The sequence below is a fragment of the Rhinolophus ferrumequinum genome, chromosome 8 (assembly GCF_004115265.2).
Source record: "Rhinolophus ferrumequinum isolate MPI-CBG mRhiFer1 chromosome 8, mRhiFer1_v1.p, whole genome shotgun sequence".
NCBI lineage: Eukaryota > Metazoa > Chordata > Mammalia > Chiroptera > Rhinolophidae > Rhinolophus > Rhinolophus ferrumequinum.
Window position 1 is genome coordinate 9,710,442 of NC_046291.1, and position 15,097 is coordinate 9,725,538.

The 15,097-nt window shown below is 35.1% G+C and overlaps 1 protein-coding gene across 11 annotated transcripts in view; it reads right to left on the minus strand.

Moving 5' to 3' along the window:
* Nucleotides 1-605: 605 nt before the first annotated feature.
* Nucleotides 606-15,097, minus strand: part of AGFG1 (ArfGAP with FG repeats 1) — a 71,153-nt gene continuing 56,661 nt past the window's right edge. For 4 of the 11 annotated variants that reach the window (XM_033112203.1, XM_033112201.1, XM_033112192.1 and 1 more), the window contains 6 exons: nucleotides 14,210-14,289; nucleotides 12,727-12,819; nucleotides 6,812-6,859; nucleotides 4,742-4,900; nucleotides 3,366-3,457; nucleotides 2,102-2,788 (listed from right to left, as the gene is read on the minus strand). In XM_033112203.1, the coding sequence (XP_032968094.1) occupies nucleotides 2,729-2,788; nucleotides 3,366-3,457; nucleotides 4,742-4,900; nucleotides 6,812-6,859; nucleotides 12,727-12,819; nucleotides 14,210-14,289 (532 nt within the window). In that variant the 3' untranslated portion in view covers nucleotides 2,102-2,728. Of the gene's footprint in view, nucleotides 2,789-3,365; nucleotides 3,458-4,741; nucleotides 4,901-6,811; nucleotides 6,860-12,726; nucleotides 12,820-14,209; nucleotides 14,290-15,097 lie in introns of all 11 variants that reach the window. The other 7 variants (XM_033112196.1, XM_033112200.1, XM_033112202.1 and 4 more) reach the window with 5 other exon arrangements.

Below are 15,097 nucleotides of genomic sequence, written 5' to 3' on the forward strand. Positions count from 1 at the left end.
GCACTGCTGGTGCAGTGGAAGCAGCCAGTATTCTCTCCATTTTGCCAATTTACAGGAACTGCAACAAAGAGTGTGTGTGTTGGGGGCAGATGCAACTCACAGATTCTTCAAATTCAAAGAAGGAATTATTTTAAGGAAGAAAGTGATTGTGTAATCTCTATTTTCACAAAAATAAAAATAAAATATGCCTTTAAACTTCATCAACAAAGTTCACCACCCTGAAAGAAAAGAAATATTTTCTTTCCTGAGTAAAGATGGAACAGGAGAGATGATGTGCTTCAAGCCAGGAAACACGAAGGTCTTCAGCTTTGTCCCCTTCGAGAATTTTCTCTTCTTCAGTACTCTACACAATTCTTACGGTCTATATAAAACCAGAAGCAAATCTGAATACGAAAGTCTAACAGACGTTGATTTAAACCCACTTTAAAGCTGGATTGCTTCTTAAATTAAGTCTTGTGATTTTTATAAGCACTTGTTTCAACTAAGTCAGTAAGTTCCCATTTAGTTACAAACTTCAAAATTTACCCAGAAAAAAATAGTCTTTAAAATTATTTTGATAACAGGTGTTTAATTTACTTATTTCTTAAATGGAAAGCCCGGTAGGTTACTGGAGTAATGGCCTACAATGATATATTAGAACTCTGTACATATGAACTGATTGGGACCCAATACAATCTAAAACATATAAATTCAAGGACATTTCTTAAGTTTTCCTTCCATGAAAAAGGGGTTGGAGGAAGACCCCAAAAATGTAGAGACATTTCAAGTATACACCAACACACACCAAGACCTTTGCAGCATTCATTTAATTCTAAAAGAAGAGGCATACTGCTCAGAAAAGGGGCAGAGATTTCCCAGTCTTCTTGCTTATCAAAATGGTTCAGATACACCGCACATTCAGCTAGATATGCAATGGACAGCAATGTTTTAACAAGTCTAAAATGCTACACAGATTTTAATACAGTATGATAACTCATGTAGTCACCATTGAAAAAGGTATTCAACATGAATAAAATGTTTGAGGAAACTAATGTTCACCTCTTTTAATACCAAGGGTTTTAAAAAAATTTCTAATCATTGTAAGACAAAACTTTACAAACATGTATTACATATTTGTGTATGTAATTTCACCTTTCCTTGATGACACAGAGTCATAGTAATAGACAATTATCAGATGATGATGCAATACGGTGGTGTCCTCTGGGCTGGGCTGGCTGTCCCTAAACTAAATGGTCTTCGACAGTATATACTCTTCATAGTTTTTTCTATCGCCTTCAAGACACCACTTCTGAACTGCTAATATGCTATGGGGCTGGAAAATCAAATAATCAGAAAAGGCATTGTAACTGATGTAGGATGATCAAAGGCATTAAAAAGAAACAAACTATTCCAAGTTTCTCTGTTCCGTCTGTTTTGATGAGATTGCCAGATTATCTCTGGATGAATGAGGCATTACTATACAGAAACATTTAAACAAGTTCATTTGAATATTAACAAAAAGATATAACTAAACATTAGTATCGTCGTCTTTTAAACAAAGTATTCTATAACTTTAAGGTAACACTGGGTTCCAGTTTCTTTGCCCCCAGAAATGAACATAAACAAATGTCCTATTAAAATTATCAGTTTGTCCAAAGGGGGGGGGGGAAACTGAGGTGCAATCATGTCACAGTTAATGCATGTCTGCTTCCAATACATTCAAAGACAATATTTTTTAAATCAATATTTAAAATAGGCCTTTTGCAGTCTGAGAATTCAAGATACTTTTAAAAATTTGTAAATACACATACATGCAAATTCTTCATATATACAAATTTCACAAAATTAAGAAGTTGCAAAGAAATTAGAAGGATTACGGTGAATCTGACAAGCTACATTTAAATGCTTTACCACTGACATATTCCTGAATATAGCAGTCATAGTAGTTTTAATACATTTTCTACATGGCCTTTTTATAAAATTTTCTCTTTTAGACATAAAAGTTAGTCACTAGAAGTCTTCTGAAATTCTAATTTAAGAATTCGAGATGTTCTCAATTCACTACTCATATTTAAGGCCACTTTGGTAAAGGCATTGCAGCAAGAACACAAAAACAGTCGTATATTTTCTAATATTTATTTTTTCACCTGCAAACTGTAGCAAAACATGATCAGCTTTATTATGCAGACAGGTAACCTTCTACATTTTTGAAGAATTTCGGCATGTATAAATAGAAGAGCTCTTTAGAAAGGAAAAATTCAAGAACGAATAAAACCTTCCAATTTTGACTTCGTAACTTTCCAGTAGCAATAGTTAAAATGATTTTAGGTCATTCATTCCAAGATATATGACAGCACCTTAAAAGAGGCTGATCTATTTCCTCAGTAACATTTTTCACATAACAATGTGTTAAAAGTTACAAATACTGATATGCACAAATAGCTAATTTCTAAGAAAAATATGTACAGTACTGCAGCATAATGAATGTGGGATCTGCAATAACTTAATATTAGCCAATTTTTAATATACATGATACTGCTACCTTTTTCTGCCAATTCACAGGATAAAAGTTGTTACTGGAGCCTTCTGTTTTGCACATCTTACCTGGTGTTTAATACACAATGCAGGCTTTTTAAAGACTTCTCTTGTGTTTAAAGCTAAGATCAGTAAAACAAGACAACAGTGCAAGAGGCGGAGAGATGTAATGTGACCACGTAAAAGTTCGTTCCAGTAAAATATCTATATAAGGCTATAAGAAAGGATTGGTTGATGAGCTTCCTGTTGGAAATTGTCCCGTCGGTGCACCAGTCTAAAGTAAAACACAAGACAAAATGTTATAAACAGACAAATAATAGTGGTGTGTGTGGAAAAGATGAAAATATTAAACAGTACTTAGATTAGGATTAATAGTTGGTAATCAAATTTATTCATTATAATTATTAGCAGCATACTATAATAAAACTATTGGGTATCAAGCACTATGTTGTGCCTTTTATACCCATTATTTCAGATAATCCTCAAAATAGATTCTAAGAAGGACTTGGTGCTTTAAAAAAATGCATTTATGATTCCAGTTAAATCTGACTCCAACACCGCTTTTCACAATGTTCTAAGTCTACAGCCTCAAGGAGAGTGTTACTTTGACAAGAAAGCAAACAAGTTTCATGTTATAAAACAGCTTATTTATTGTCAATGCTGATTTGCAGCTGATTAATGTGGTTTCCTTTTTTTTAAGTCAAAAAAGAATCATGTATAATGGTTGCCTCAATTTGCATAATTTTACATCATAACAGAATACCAAACAGTATCTAGGAGTCACATCCTGTTTTTCCTAATTGGAAAATAACACACAACTTATAAAGTGCTTAAAATCGCATCCCACTCACCATAAAAGGATTACTAGATACTCCAGCAGCTGCAACTTGACCAAAAGGGGTTACCACTGGCTTTGTTTGTCCAAATGCTGCAAAACCTGCACCTTGTTAAAACAGAACCACCAATTATAACCCACACCTTTGAGAGACAACCTGATGTTTATAAAGCCTCATAATGCATTTCAGAGAAAAGTCCTACCATAGCAACAATAAAATATCAATGTTAAATTGTTAGGCATCATGTTCTTTCAAATATCAGAGACAAACTTCCTGCGGCATGTCTTAAAAGAGCTTTTATACAGCTCTCCAGAAATGGTTAGTTCCGATTTGTCTCAGATACGTAAACTGCTGACATCCAAAGGATTTAATTAGTAGATGAGCTTGTGACTATCTAAGAAGAGTTTTCCTTACAACCACACAATAGTTTCTATGTGGACATCCCAGTATTCCTTAAGAAACGTTTCATCATTATGGGTCTGCCATGGACCCTATTTCCAAATTTTTATCTAACCACTGGTTTTAAAAAAGAAAATATGTCATTGTAATTCAAGAATAACCTTCAAATCTATGGACTTCAAACTTGAGCCATGAGCAAGCTGGGTTAAAAAAATAGTAATAAAAACTGGTGTCTAGTGAATCTTCCTGAAAATAAGTAACAGATTCTAACCATAATATAGTTACCTATTTAGAAAACTAGTCTACGTCACAACGACAACAAAAAAGAAAAAAACACCCACCAAAAAAAAAAAAAAAACACCTTACATAAAATGACACACAAATACCCGAAAATGTGTTTCCCCAAAAATAAGACCTAGCTGGACAATCAGCTCATTTTACTATAATATAAGACCAGGTCAAATATAAGACCAGGTATAATATAATATAGTATGGTATGCTACAGTATTAATATAATATAATATAATGTAACATAACACCGGATCTTATATTAATTTTTGCTCCAAAAGACACATCCGAGCTGACTGTCCAGCTAGGTCTTATTTTCGGGGAAATACGGTAGTTTTCTGATGTAGCACAAACAAGAACACTCTAGGTTTATAAAGTTGCCTTTTAAAAATCAGGAAATGTATTAGAACATAGAAAAAATAATAAGACAGACACTGGAGATTCTGAGAAAGAAGGAGTACTCTTTAGTCTCTGATTTCTCCTAAATCTGTAATCTGGTCACAAAACTTGACGACTTCGATCCATTTTCTGAGGCCTGGAATCACCAAAGGCGGTTTTACTACACAAATGTTTACCTAGTAAACATTCAGTAGACAATGTTACAGCAGCATTTTTTAGATAAGTCCTTTTGTCCAAACATGTAACATTAGCACATACAAACGATCCCTAAGGGGACTTGCGGCCAGCCAAATGTTAGCTCTTACCATTGGGCTGCTGCGAAAAAGCTGTCTGTTGAGGGAAAGCTGCTTGGGCTGGGAAGGCAGGCTGCTGGAAGCTGCCACTGAAGCTGGTGGGGAGACTGTAGGGAGCGGGGGAGCCGAACCCAGTGGGCATGCTCATGGACGCCGTGCCAAAGGTGGCCGCTGGTGGGAGAGAAGAGGCCTGGTCACTCACATACAAAGGCACATTTTGTTTCCATATTCAACGTTACAGACATCACTTACCTTGAAAAATATTAAGAGGTACATTAAAGGTATTTTAAATTCCAAAACTCAAAAAACAAACCAAAAACAAAAAAAAGAATCCAAAACACAACCAAGTTAATACTAAGTTTTAGCACTATACAGTGTAACAACCTATGAAATTGTGTTTTCCTAAAACCCAGTGACCAGAATAAAACTAACAAAGCTATCAACTGAAATCACAAGACTTTTCAAAGTAATTATATCAAGTTCCAGTGTGAACAGCAGCCTAGTTTTAAAGCCCATCATCATGCAATTCACATGGATACTAGTATACATTTTTGGTTTTAGTTTTGCAATATAGAGTAAAATAGTCAAAAATTTAATTTTATCTACTGAATTGTCTGCTATAACATAATTTGTGCATTCCTGGGAAAAAAATTTTTAAAACCTCTGCACAATAGCTCACTAAAAATAACAAGAGTTACAGGAGAAATAAATAGGGTTAGAGGCAGGCCACACAAAAACTATGCAGCTTTGTAATGAGAGCGGGGGAGGAGGGTTTAATAAAAACACAACACAAAAGGATATGTTACACTCCTAATAAATCGATTCCAAAGGAAATACATGGATTCTCACATTCCTTGTTTTTTAGGAAGGTAAACAAAACTGGTTTGGATAAAAGGTTTAAGGAAGGTGAGCACTGCTGAGTTACAGAAATGAGGGCAAAATGCACAGATTGAAAAGGAAGTGCAGTAAGCAACCTCAGAAGAGACAAGGGACGTAAAGGACGTAGGGTAAAGGAGCACGGGGTTCAACACTGCACCCCCTTCTGCCCCCCACGACATGCCACGCCCAGCCACCATCACTCCTTGGAATAGAGCCTTCACAGGTTGGGGAAATCTGTTGTGAACTCGCTATGTGCTATGCTGCTACCATCCCCCATTTATGAATTACTTACGACCTAATCTGCATTACAGAAACACATGTAGTAGCAGAAGAGTATATTACGTATTGCTAGAGAAGATTACAAACATTCCAACTATGTGTTCTAGGAAAGGTCCCAATGAAATAAGAGCCAATGATATTGCTTTTAATACAGCATACTAATAATTACATAGTGAAATATTTTTAGTGTGATGCTATCAAAAACATAATGCACTGAATTTCTTGATTTAAAAAAATTACCAACTTAACTGATTTAAAAGCACAGGAAAAAAATACTAAAAGTTATACATAATTATCTTTTATTTTTTTTAAAAAACCGTAAAGACGTGTTATAGATGTTGTCCCAAGTAATCCTTATAATGCTAATGTATATTACAATGAACCTCAATGAACTTAATTAGAATGTCAAATTTTTTCAAATTACTTTTTTACTACTGAGGAGAAAAAAGGGAAACAAGCCACTGAGAAGCAAGTGAATTAAAGAATAATAAGCATACTGCAAGGGTAACAGGAGGGTTTCGTAACAGACAACGATGCACTGACATGACTAAAAAGCAAAACTTGGATACAGTTAAGCAAAACCAAACTCCATGGAATAATGTGGTAAAATGGTTTCATATATCAAAAAGGTGTCATTGTTATGAATTCAAACTCAAGAAAAATAATCGGAAAAGCTATTGACATTCTAATGTGACCATGGAGGTGAGCAACAATGCTTTTCAGCATTAAAACATAAATCACTGCAAAAGATTTTCATTTAACTTTAAATGTAACATAATCCCGATGCCACACATTCATGCCCACTCCATTTTAAAACACGGAAAAAGCTTAATTCCACATGCAGGGTTCCAGAATACTAGCAGAAGCTTCCACAAGCAGGTAGACAAACTGCCACATAAATCTAGACACAGTGTGGCCACCTACCAAAATGAGCGTGAGGAAACACTTGAGAATGCATTGCTCCAGAGAGGCCTTATGGAAAGCCGTAAAGAGACCAATGTCAATTAACTTATGGTAACTATTGTCAAAATAAAAGTAAACTTATTTCATTAAGAAGTTCTAAAATTAGAATGGACTGTTAAAAGTGGGTAGCATAAGAATACATTATAAAACATATCCACAGTCTTTATATTCCGACTATATTCATGATCTAGTTTACAGTTTGGAATAATGGGGAGATTAGAATAATAAATACCAAATGAAGAAACATTTATGAAATGTTTTTAATAATAAACATTAACATTTTCTTCCATGTGAAGATACAACCATATCCATAAAAAGACTGCAGGCCTCATGATTTACACCCAAAAATGCTCTTCATCGGGTCATCTAAAATAATCTATCATCTATCTTCAGCATCTAAAAAGTCAGACCTTGAAGAAAGCACCTAAATAATACTTGATTGTTTTATTTACAACTCTGCACATTAACGAGAAATGTACAATGATAACTCAAGTGAACTAATTAAGTATTATGAGGGGGAAATTAACCGATGTCATTCATGAGAAAGGTAGAGGCACCTCCAGTTTTAAATATAATGGCTGAAAAGAGAGAGAAGAAAACTGCATCTGGTGCCACTCTTACCCACCTGGCACGACTGAGGTTGGAGGGGTTACATATAAATAAATGTCATTAATAGAAAACAAATATAGATAACAACCGTTTTGTGTTGTTTTAACTATCTCGAGGGGAACCGTTTCTAAAATACATACATGTCCATGCATTTTAAATCGGCATATTTAACCAATTAAACTTGCAGAAGCAGAGCGACTGAGGGATTGGAGTGGTTCTGAGCCATGGTTCTGTCATTTCCTAACTACAGGAAATGACTTAACTTCCATAAACTTCAGTTTTATCATTTTCAAATGGGAGAGGGAGGGACAGAAATAATAGTACCTACTTACAGAGTTGCTGTGAATATTAAATGTAACAATTAATTTAAAAAGTGCTGTAGAGTAAATATTCAATGAATATATTTTTCCTGCTACAGTAACTTAAAAAAATGATGGTTTTCTGTATTATGTTCTGAATTCTAAAAAAGGGAGAAGGGTTCTGTGATAAACAAATTTGGTCACTTTATGTTTCTCTCTTTTCTTAGAGCATATGAAAGGCTGAGAAGTCCTGCATTAATAATAATGGTTAAAATTTGTTTATCCTACTAGCATTTCCCAAATGTGTTTGGGCACAGAAGCCTTTTCCAGAGTACTAGTAACATCTCAGGAGACGTGTTCTACAAAATATACTTGGCAAAAACTGGCAGTCATCAGTAACTGTTAACCAATAATAATTACGACACCTTGGTCTGAAAAAATGATGCCTTCCTAAGTTCTTGTCTCAGGCAGCTATAAAAAAATTTTTACTCTTTTAACAGCTTTTTGAGATATAAATCATGTATCACACAATTTGTCCACTTAACGTGTAGACTTCAATGTATTTTAATACATTCACAGGATTGTACAACCATCATCACAATCTAATGTTAGAATATTTTCATTCCCCCTCAAAGAAATGGCATAGCTTTTAGTTGTCACTCTGCATTTTGCCCCACCTACTTTGTCTCTATAGATTTGCCCATTCTGGATCTATCATGTAAATGGATTCATGTTATTATAGAATTTTGTCACTAGTGTTTTATTTAGCCTAATGTTTTCAAGGCTCATCAATGTTGTATGTAGTATGTATCAGTAGTTCATTTCATTTATTATCAAACAAATTCTAACTCTACTATATGGATATACCACATTTAGTCTATCCATTCAGTAGTTGACGGACATTTTGGGGTTGTTTCTACTTTTTGGCCATTGTGAATAATGCTGCTATGAACATTTGTGTACAAGTTTTTGTGTGGACATATGTTTTCATTTCTCTTGGGTATATTCCTATGAGTAGAATTGCTAGGTCATATGGTAACTCTGTTTAACTTTTTGAAAAACTGTAAAACTATTTTCAAAAGGAGTTATCTACCATTTTACAGTGCTACCCACAACGTATCAGGTTTGTAATTTACTCAGTGCTCAGTGCTTATTATTGTCTCTTTTTGATTACAACCACCTTAGTGGGTATAAAGTGGTATCTCCCTGCTGTTTTGATTGGCATTTTCCTAAAGACTAAAGATATTCAGCATCTTTTCATGTGGCCATCGGCCATCTATACATTTTTGAAGTAATGTCTATTCAAATCCTTTGCTCATTTTTGAACTGAGCAAAGACATTTTAATAATAAAAGACATTTTATTATTAAGTTGTAAGAGTATTTTTTATGTTCTGGATAAACAAGTCCCTTATCAAATACATGATTTGAAACTATTTTCTCTAGACTGCTCTAAATTTAATTTTTTCGTGGTGTTACTTACTGTCTCTACTGGATGCTAAAAGTGCCTACTGCAGATTATTACTACATGTTTGGGATGTCCAAATATTTTCCCCCTTCTTCCGCCTCCCTCCCAGCCCCAACTCTGTTCAAGCCGTTGTTTCTCAGTCTAGTTGTGTAGGACACAGCTCCCTGGCCCAGGCTGGTGTTATGAGCTTTGTGCTCCCCCGGGCTGAGGCAGTCGGTCGCTAGTCATCGGTCGGCTGCTCACAGCAGCTCCCGGCAGTCGGGGGTCGCCACGATGGCTCACAGTACCCTGCGGCAGCACACAGCAGCCCAAGGCAGCATTCAACAGCTCACACCAACGACCTCCGGCTGCTCACGGGAGCCCAGCTCCAGGGAGAGCCGTTATTCACAATCTCAGCTGTAGAGGGCGCAGTTCACTGGCCCATGTGTGAATTGAACGGGCGACCTTGGGATTAGGAACACGGTGCTCCAACCGCCTGAGCCACCAGGCCAGTCCCGGGATGTCCAAATATTAAGAGTAATTGAGGGTAAGACCGTAAAGAGAGTAAATCACTTCTTCTGTAAACACGTCCTACACAATCCATGCAGCTTTCTATAAAGGTTGTTTTTTTCCCTTTGCGTTTCCTTACCTACATGCCTGTCCCATTTTTGTATTAATTCTCACTTCCAGAATACTCGTGTACTAGACAGATCAGGTGGGCCTACTGAATATCTAGATATAAAAAAGGAATAGCACATAATGTTGATTTGTATGTGTTTCACCAAAACAAAACTAAATTATAAATGTGGAGGCTATTATCCTTTACTGGAATGGAAATATTGCTGGTTTAAAGAGTTCTGGATACTAAGATTTTGAACTGTTAAGGCAAATCCATCAATTTGGTTCCCACTTAAGTAATAAAACAAGGAGGTTGGGCTAGATGTTTCTGATTCTTTCAGCTCTACATTTCTATAAGTCTATCTCCTTGAGGAAAAAAATATTGAAAATCATTCATTCATTCAATAAAATGAGTACTAGGAGATAAAGCCTATGCATTCACATTTCTAAGAGAATTTCCTAATAATTGAAAGCTATACTGACTCTATTAGATATAAGGGATCAAAGGTTCTGGGGGGAAATGCTAAATATTACAGAATCCTAAAATAAAAAAGGTCTTAGGGCAGACTGGCTAATTTCCTAATGAAGATCTCTATGTTAACACCAAGTTAAAGCCCCAAAGCTTTGTAAATGCAGGAAAAAAAAATTAAAATGTGTATTTGAAGACTGAAAACCTTTTGAAATTTCACATGGAGCTTTTATGCAATACCCTCTTTCAAAAGCTACCTCAAATGGAATTAACAATAGTAATATATTTGAGAGCAACAAAACCTATTTCCTAAAGAACTAATATTAATGTTGATGGTATAAAACATTGGAAATTCCTAAACATAGAGTATTTATCAAAGTATTGTTTGTACTTCAGCTTCAATAGAAACATATGTATTTAAACATTTCCTTTGATTTAGTCAATTCAATAATGTAATAAAGATGATCAATGTGATAAATTCAAAATTGTTTATAATGGAAAAAATATTTTACCCTGACATAAAATTTGTGGACATAGATCTACCTTTCAATAAATTCTGCTTAGATTAATATTAAAATTACTTTATATCATCTGAACATATATTGCACATTTTATATTATTTTACATGCTATGTAGAACCTTAACTTTAAAGAAGTTTCATACGCTAAATAAAATACACACAAAAAAGTCCTTAATCCTAATGACAGAACCAATTCAGAGGTACCGTCATAGAAAGGAAAATAAGGGGAAAGATTTACCAAGTATATACAATAATGCAAAAACCATGCACCATGATTTGCATCACCCAATTCTCATAACAACCCTGTCAGTCAGACAATATTGTTCACATTCTATAGAAAGGACAACAATAAAGCTCAGAGAAGTTAGATCAACAGTACCTCAGTCAAGGTGTAATGTGAGTTCCCATTCTTCAGTTGTTAAATGGGGTCATAATAATTATAAACATCACAACAGTATCTTGCAAATTAACGTTAAACATCTCCCTATCATCTTTACTTCAACACACACACACACACACACACACACACACACACACACACAGCTTTCTTAGGATCACCTAGCAAATAAATACTAAAACAGGGTTTAAAGACAATTCTGGATGTACCCCAAACATATTCACTTAACTTTTCTGAGCCTTAGTTCCCTCAGCTGTCAGAGTGATTAAAACATTTACTTGATGAGAGTTAAGACACAAAACCCGTGTGTCACCATCTTTTACAAGTTCGTTCCACCAAGTTGAAATATGTTAAAAGACAGACGTATTACATATATCACAACTGATAAATAGTATAAATATTTTTGTCCAAAACACAATAGATATTTAAACACTTAAGTAGGCCAGAATTAAAACATTTTTAAAAAATTAAATTGTGTGAAATTCAACTTATTAAACATTATTATATAAGATACCAACAAATTATGACTGGAGACATTTACGCAAAAAGGGAAGTTATAATTCAAACTCCCAATACCACAATTCTTAATCTTGCCAATGACAAAGAGATTTGTTAATAATTACTAATTGTTAACGGTACAAGTTTAACTGTAATGTTACAAGCACCTTACTCTCTCAAAATTTCACATCAATATATGCTATAATTGGAGTTAGGCTATGGTTCTAAAATTACTGCAACACATACACAAAAACAAAGCCGACCAACTCTAGACTTAATGGGGATCGAGCCATACCACATGCCCTTGCTGACACTCCGAGGTATTGGCAAACAGCTCTGGTGTTCAGGGTGGTAAGATAAAAGTCAAAAAGGTACAACGCAAGAAAGATATGACTGGGTTACAGCATGAAACAAAAAAGGGGGAAAGATAAAGACAATTAAGAAAAAAGTTATCGAAAGAGAAAATACTCAAATATTATACCCAAAATTAAATTCCTACAATTTTTAAAATGTTAATGCCCTAAAAGAGATATATACCTGATTATCATCAACTCATGTAACAAAGTCCATTCATCCCCTGCAATCTCATGTCAAGAGATAAAAACACGAACACAAAAACTTCTCATAAATTTTTACTATTAAGATTGAATGCATTATAACCAGCAATTCTGAAACCAGACCACTGAGTAAGTCAGAATCACTATGTTCAAGTCCCATCTCCATCAGAAATTGGCTGTGTGTGGCTCCAGGAAGTCTCATCGCCATGTCTGGGCTTCCTCACCTGAGAACTGAAGGCTCTGACTACAGAGTGGTGGACTCTAGATAACTCCTACGGTCCTTCTCAAATATTAAATTCTGGGATTTTATAAACTTTCAGCTAGTATTTCTCCTATGGACAAATTCCCATTCACATCAGTAAGAAACCTTACTTTCTAATGTTTTTCACATTTTTTTTTTTTTTTTTTTGCAATAAATACCTTTTCCAAAGCTCGCTGTTCTGTACTCTGTCTTTACTTCTTACCTGTTGCTCCTCTGGCATTGGTCTGAAATGGATTTGTAGAAGATGCCACAGAAGGACCACCAGCAGCAACAAAAGGATTTGTGGAAGGTGTAGCTTTAAAAAATTATAAGATACACTGTAAAATCCTAACACATTCATATTAAATTATTTAAAATATTTGTTCATATATTTATGAAGATAGAAAATTAAAGCTTTCTCATAATAAATTGTTGCTCTGTCTTCTGGTAGACCTAGGTAATGCTATATAATATACATGTGGGCTCTTTACAAAAACCAATGTATGAGGTCGGACAATTAAGGTCACGAACTTGTTGCAATGATGATGCTAACCTTTTCTTGATACCAGAAGGATTATTCATCATGAATTTGTACCAACAGGACAAACAGTTAACCAAGTTTACTATTTGGAAGTGCTGAAAAGGCTGCATGAAAAAGTTAGACGACCTGAACTTTTCACCAACAATTCATGGCTCTTGCGTGTTATCACAACAATGTACCAGCTTCCACGGCACTGTCTGTGAGAGAGTTTTTAGCCAGTAAACAAATAACTGTATTGGAACACCCTCCCTACTCACCTGATCTGGCCCCAAATGACTTCTTCCTTTACCCGAAGATGAAGGAAATATTGAAAGGAAGACATTTTGATGACATTTAGGACATGAAGGGTAATATGACGACAGCTCTGATGGCCATTCCAGGAAAAGAGTTCCGAAATTGCTTTGAAGGGTAGACTAGGCACTGGTGTAGGTGCATAGCTTCCCAAGGGGAGTACTTCTAAGGTGACCGCAGCGGTATTCAGCAATGAGGTATGTAGCGCTTTTTCTAGGATGAGTTCGCGAACTTAATTGTCTGACCTTGTATACATTAGTCCTCCCTTATCCATAGTTCCTCTTTCTGAGGTTTCAGTTACCAATAATCAACAGCAGTTCAAAAATATTAAATGGCAAATTCCAGAAATAAACTATAAGTTCTAAACTGCACAATATTCTGAGTAGTGTGATGAAATCTTGCTCCGTCCTCTGGGGACATGGAACATCCCTTCATGCAGCATGTCCATGCTGTGTACACTATCACCTGTTAGTCACTTAGCAGCCATCTGTCTTGGTTATCAGATCAACTGCAACAGTACTGTAGAGCTTGTTTTCAAATATTTTTTACTTAATGATGACCCCTAAGTGCAAGAGCAATGATGCTGATAATGTGGATGTGCCAAAGAGAAGCTATAAAGTGAGTCCTTTAAGTGACAAGGTGAAAGTTCTCTACTTAATAAGAAAAGGATTGTATGCTGAGGTTCCCAAGATCTATGGGAAGAATGAATCTTCTATCCATGACATTGCCAAACTTTATAAACTTTATCAAACGTATATATGCACAGGAAAAACATAGTACATATAGGGTTTGGTACTATCCAGTTTCAGGCATCGTGGGTCTTGGAACGTACCCCATGGATAATGGGGGACTACTGTATACCAGAAACACATACCTCCAAATGGAGCAGGCACACTTGAAGAAGCAGGCTGTGTCTGTACAGAAGCACCCACTGGCACTGTTCCAAAAACACTGCTGAAAACAAATATTGAAAGAGTTCATATAATAAAAAGAAAAAGCAAGGGTTAATTTATCTACAAGGTGGCCATAAAAATGTGGAAACAGATAATTATGAACACATCATATATCACAGACATTCCACACTTTAAGTCTCAGGATTCATTTACATTCTGAAAAATTACTGAAAACCTCAAAGAGCCTTTGTTTCTGTATGCTATACTTATCTATCCATCTACATATCGTAGAGAATTTAAAACATTTTAATTCATTTAAAAATAACAATAAAGCCATTACATGCTAACATAAGGAGCATTTCTATGATAAATAACTACATTTTCCAAAACAAAAGGAACTTAATGAGAAGAGTAGCACTGGTATTTTTGCAAATCCCTTTAATGGTTGGCTTAACAGAAGAGCAATCTATGTGATGTTAAATTTAAGTTGAAGTAGATGAAAAGAAAAAACTGGCCTCACATAGATACATAGGTGAACAAAACAGGAGTATACCTTTTTCAGATAATTGTGGATATTTTCTTTGATGTCATACCAAAAACAGTGCTAGTTTTCTAAAAGTTACTTGCAGCATGGAATCTGAAATTGTATCAGTGAACTTTTTTGTAAATGAGTAAAGTGAACATCCACTAGTCTATCTTGCACTTTAAATGCATCTTTTACTGATGTTCTGTTATCATCTGAAAAATACTTGATGCCAATCTTCCAAATGTCAGCACATTTCCTTATGCAAAATTAAAACATAAAAATACCTTCATTAATATCCCCACCCACCTCATCAGAAAAGTAATGGGAAGCTGTCAATCTCATG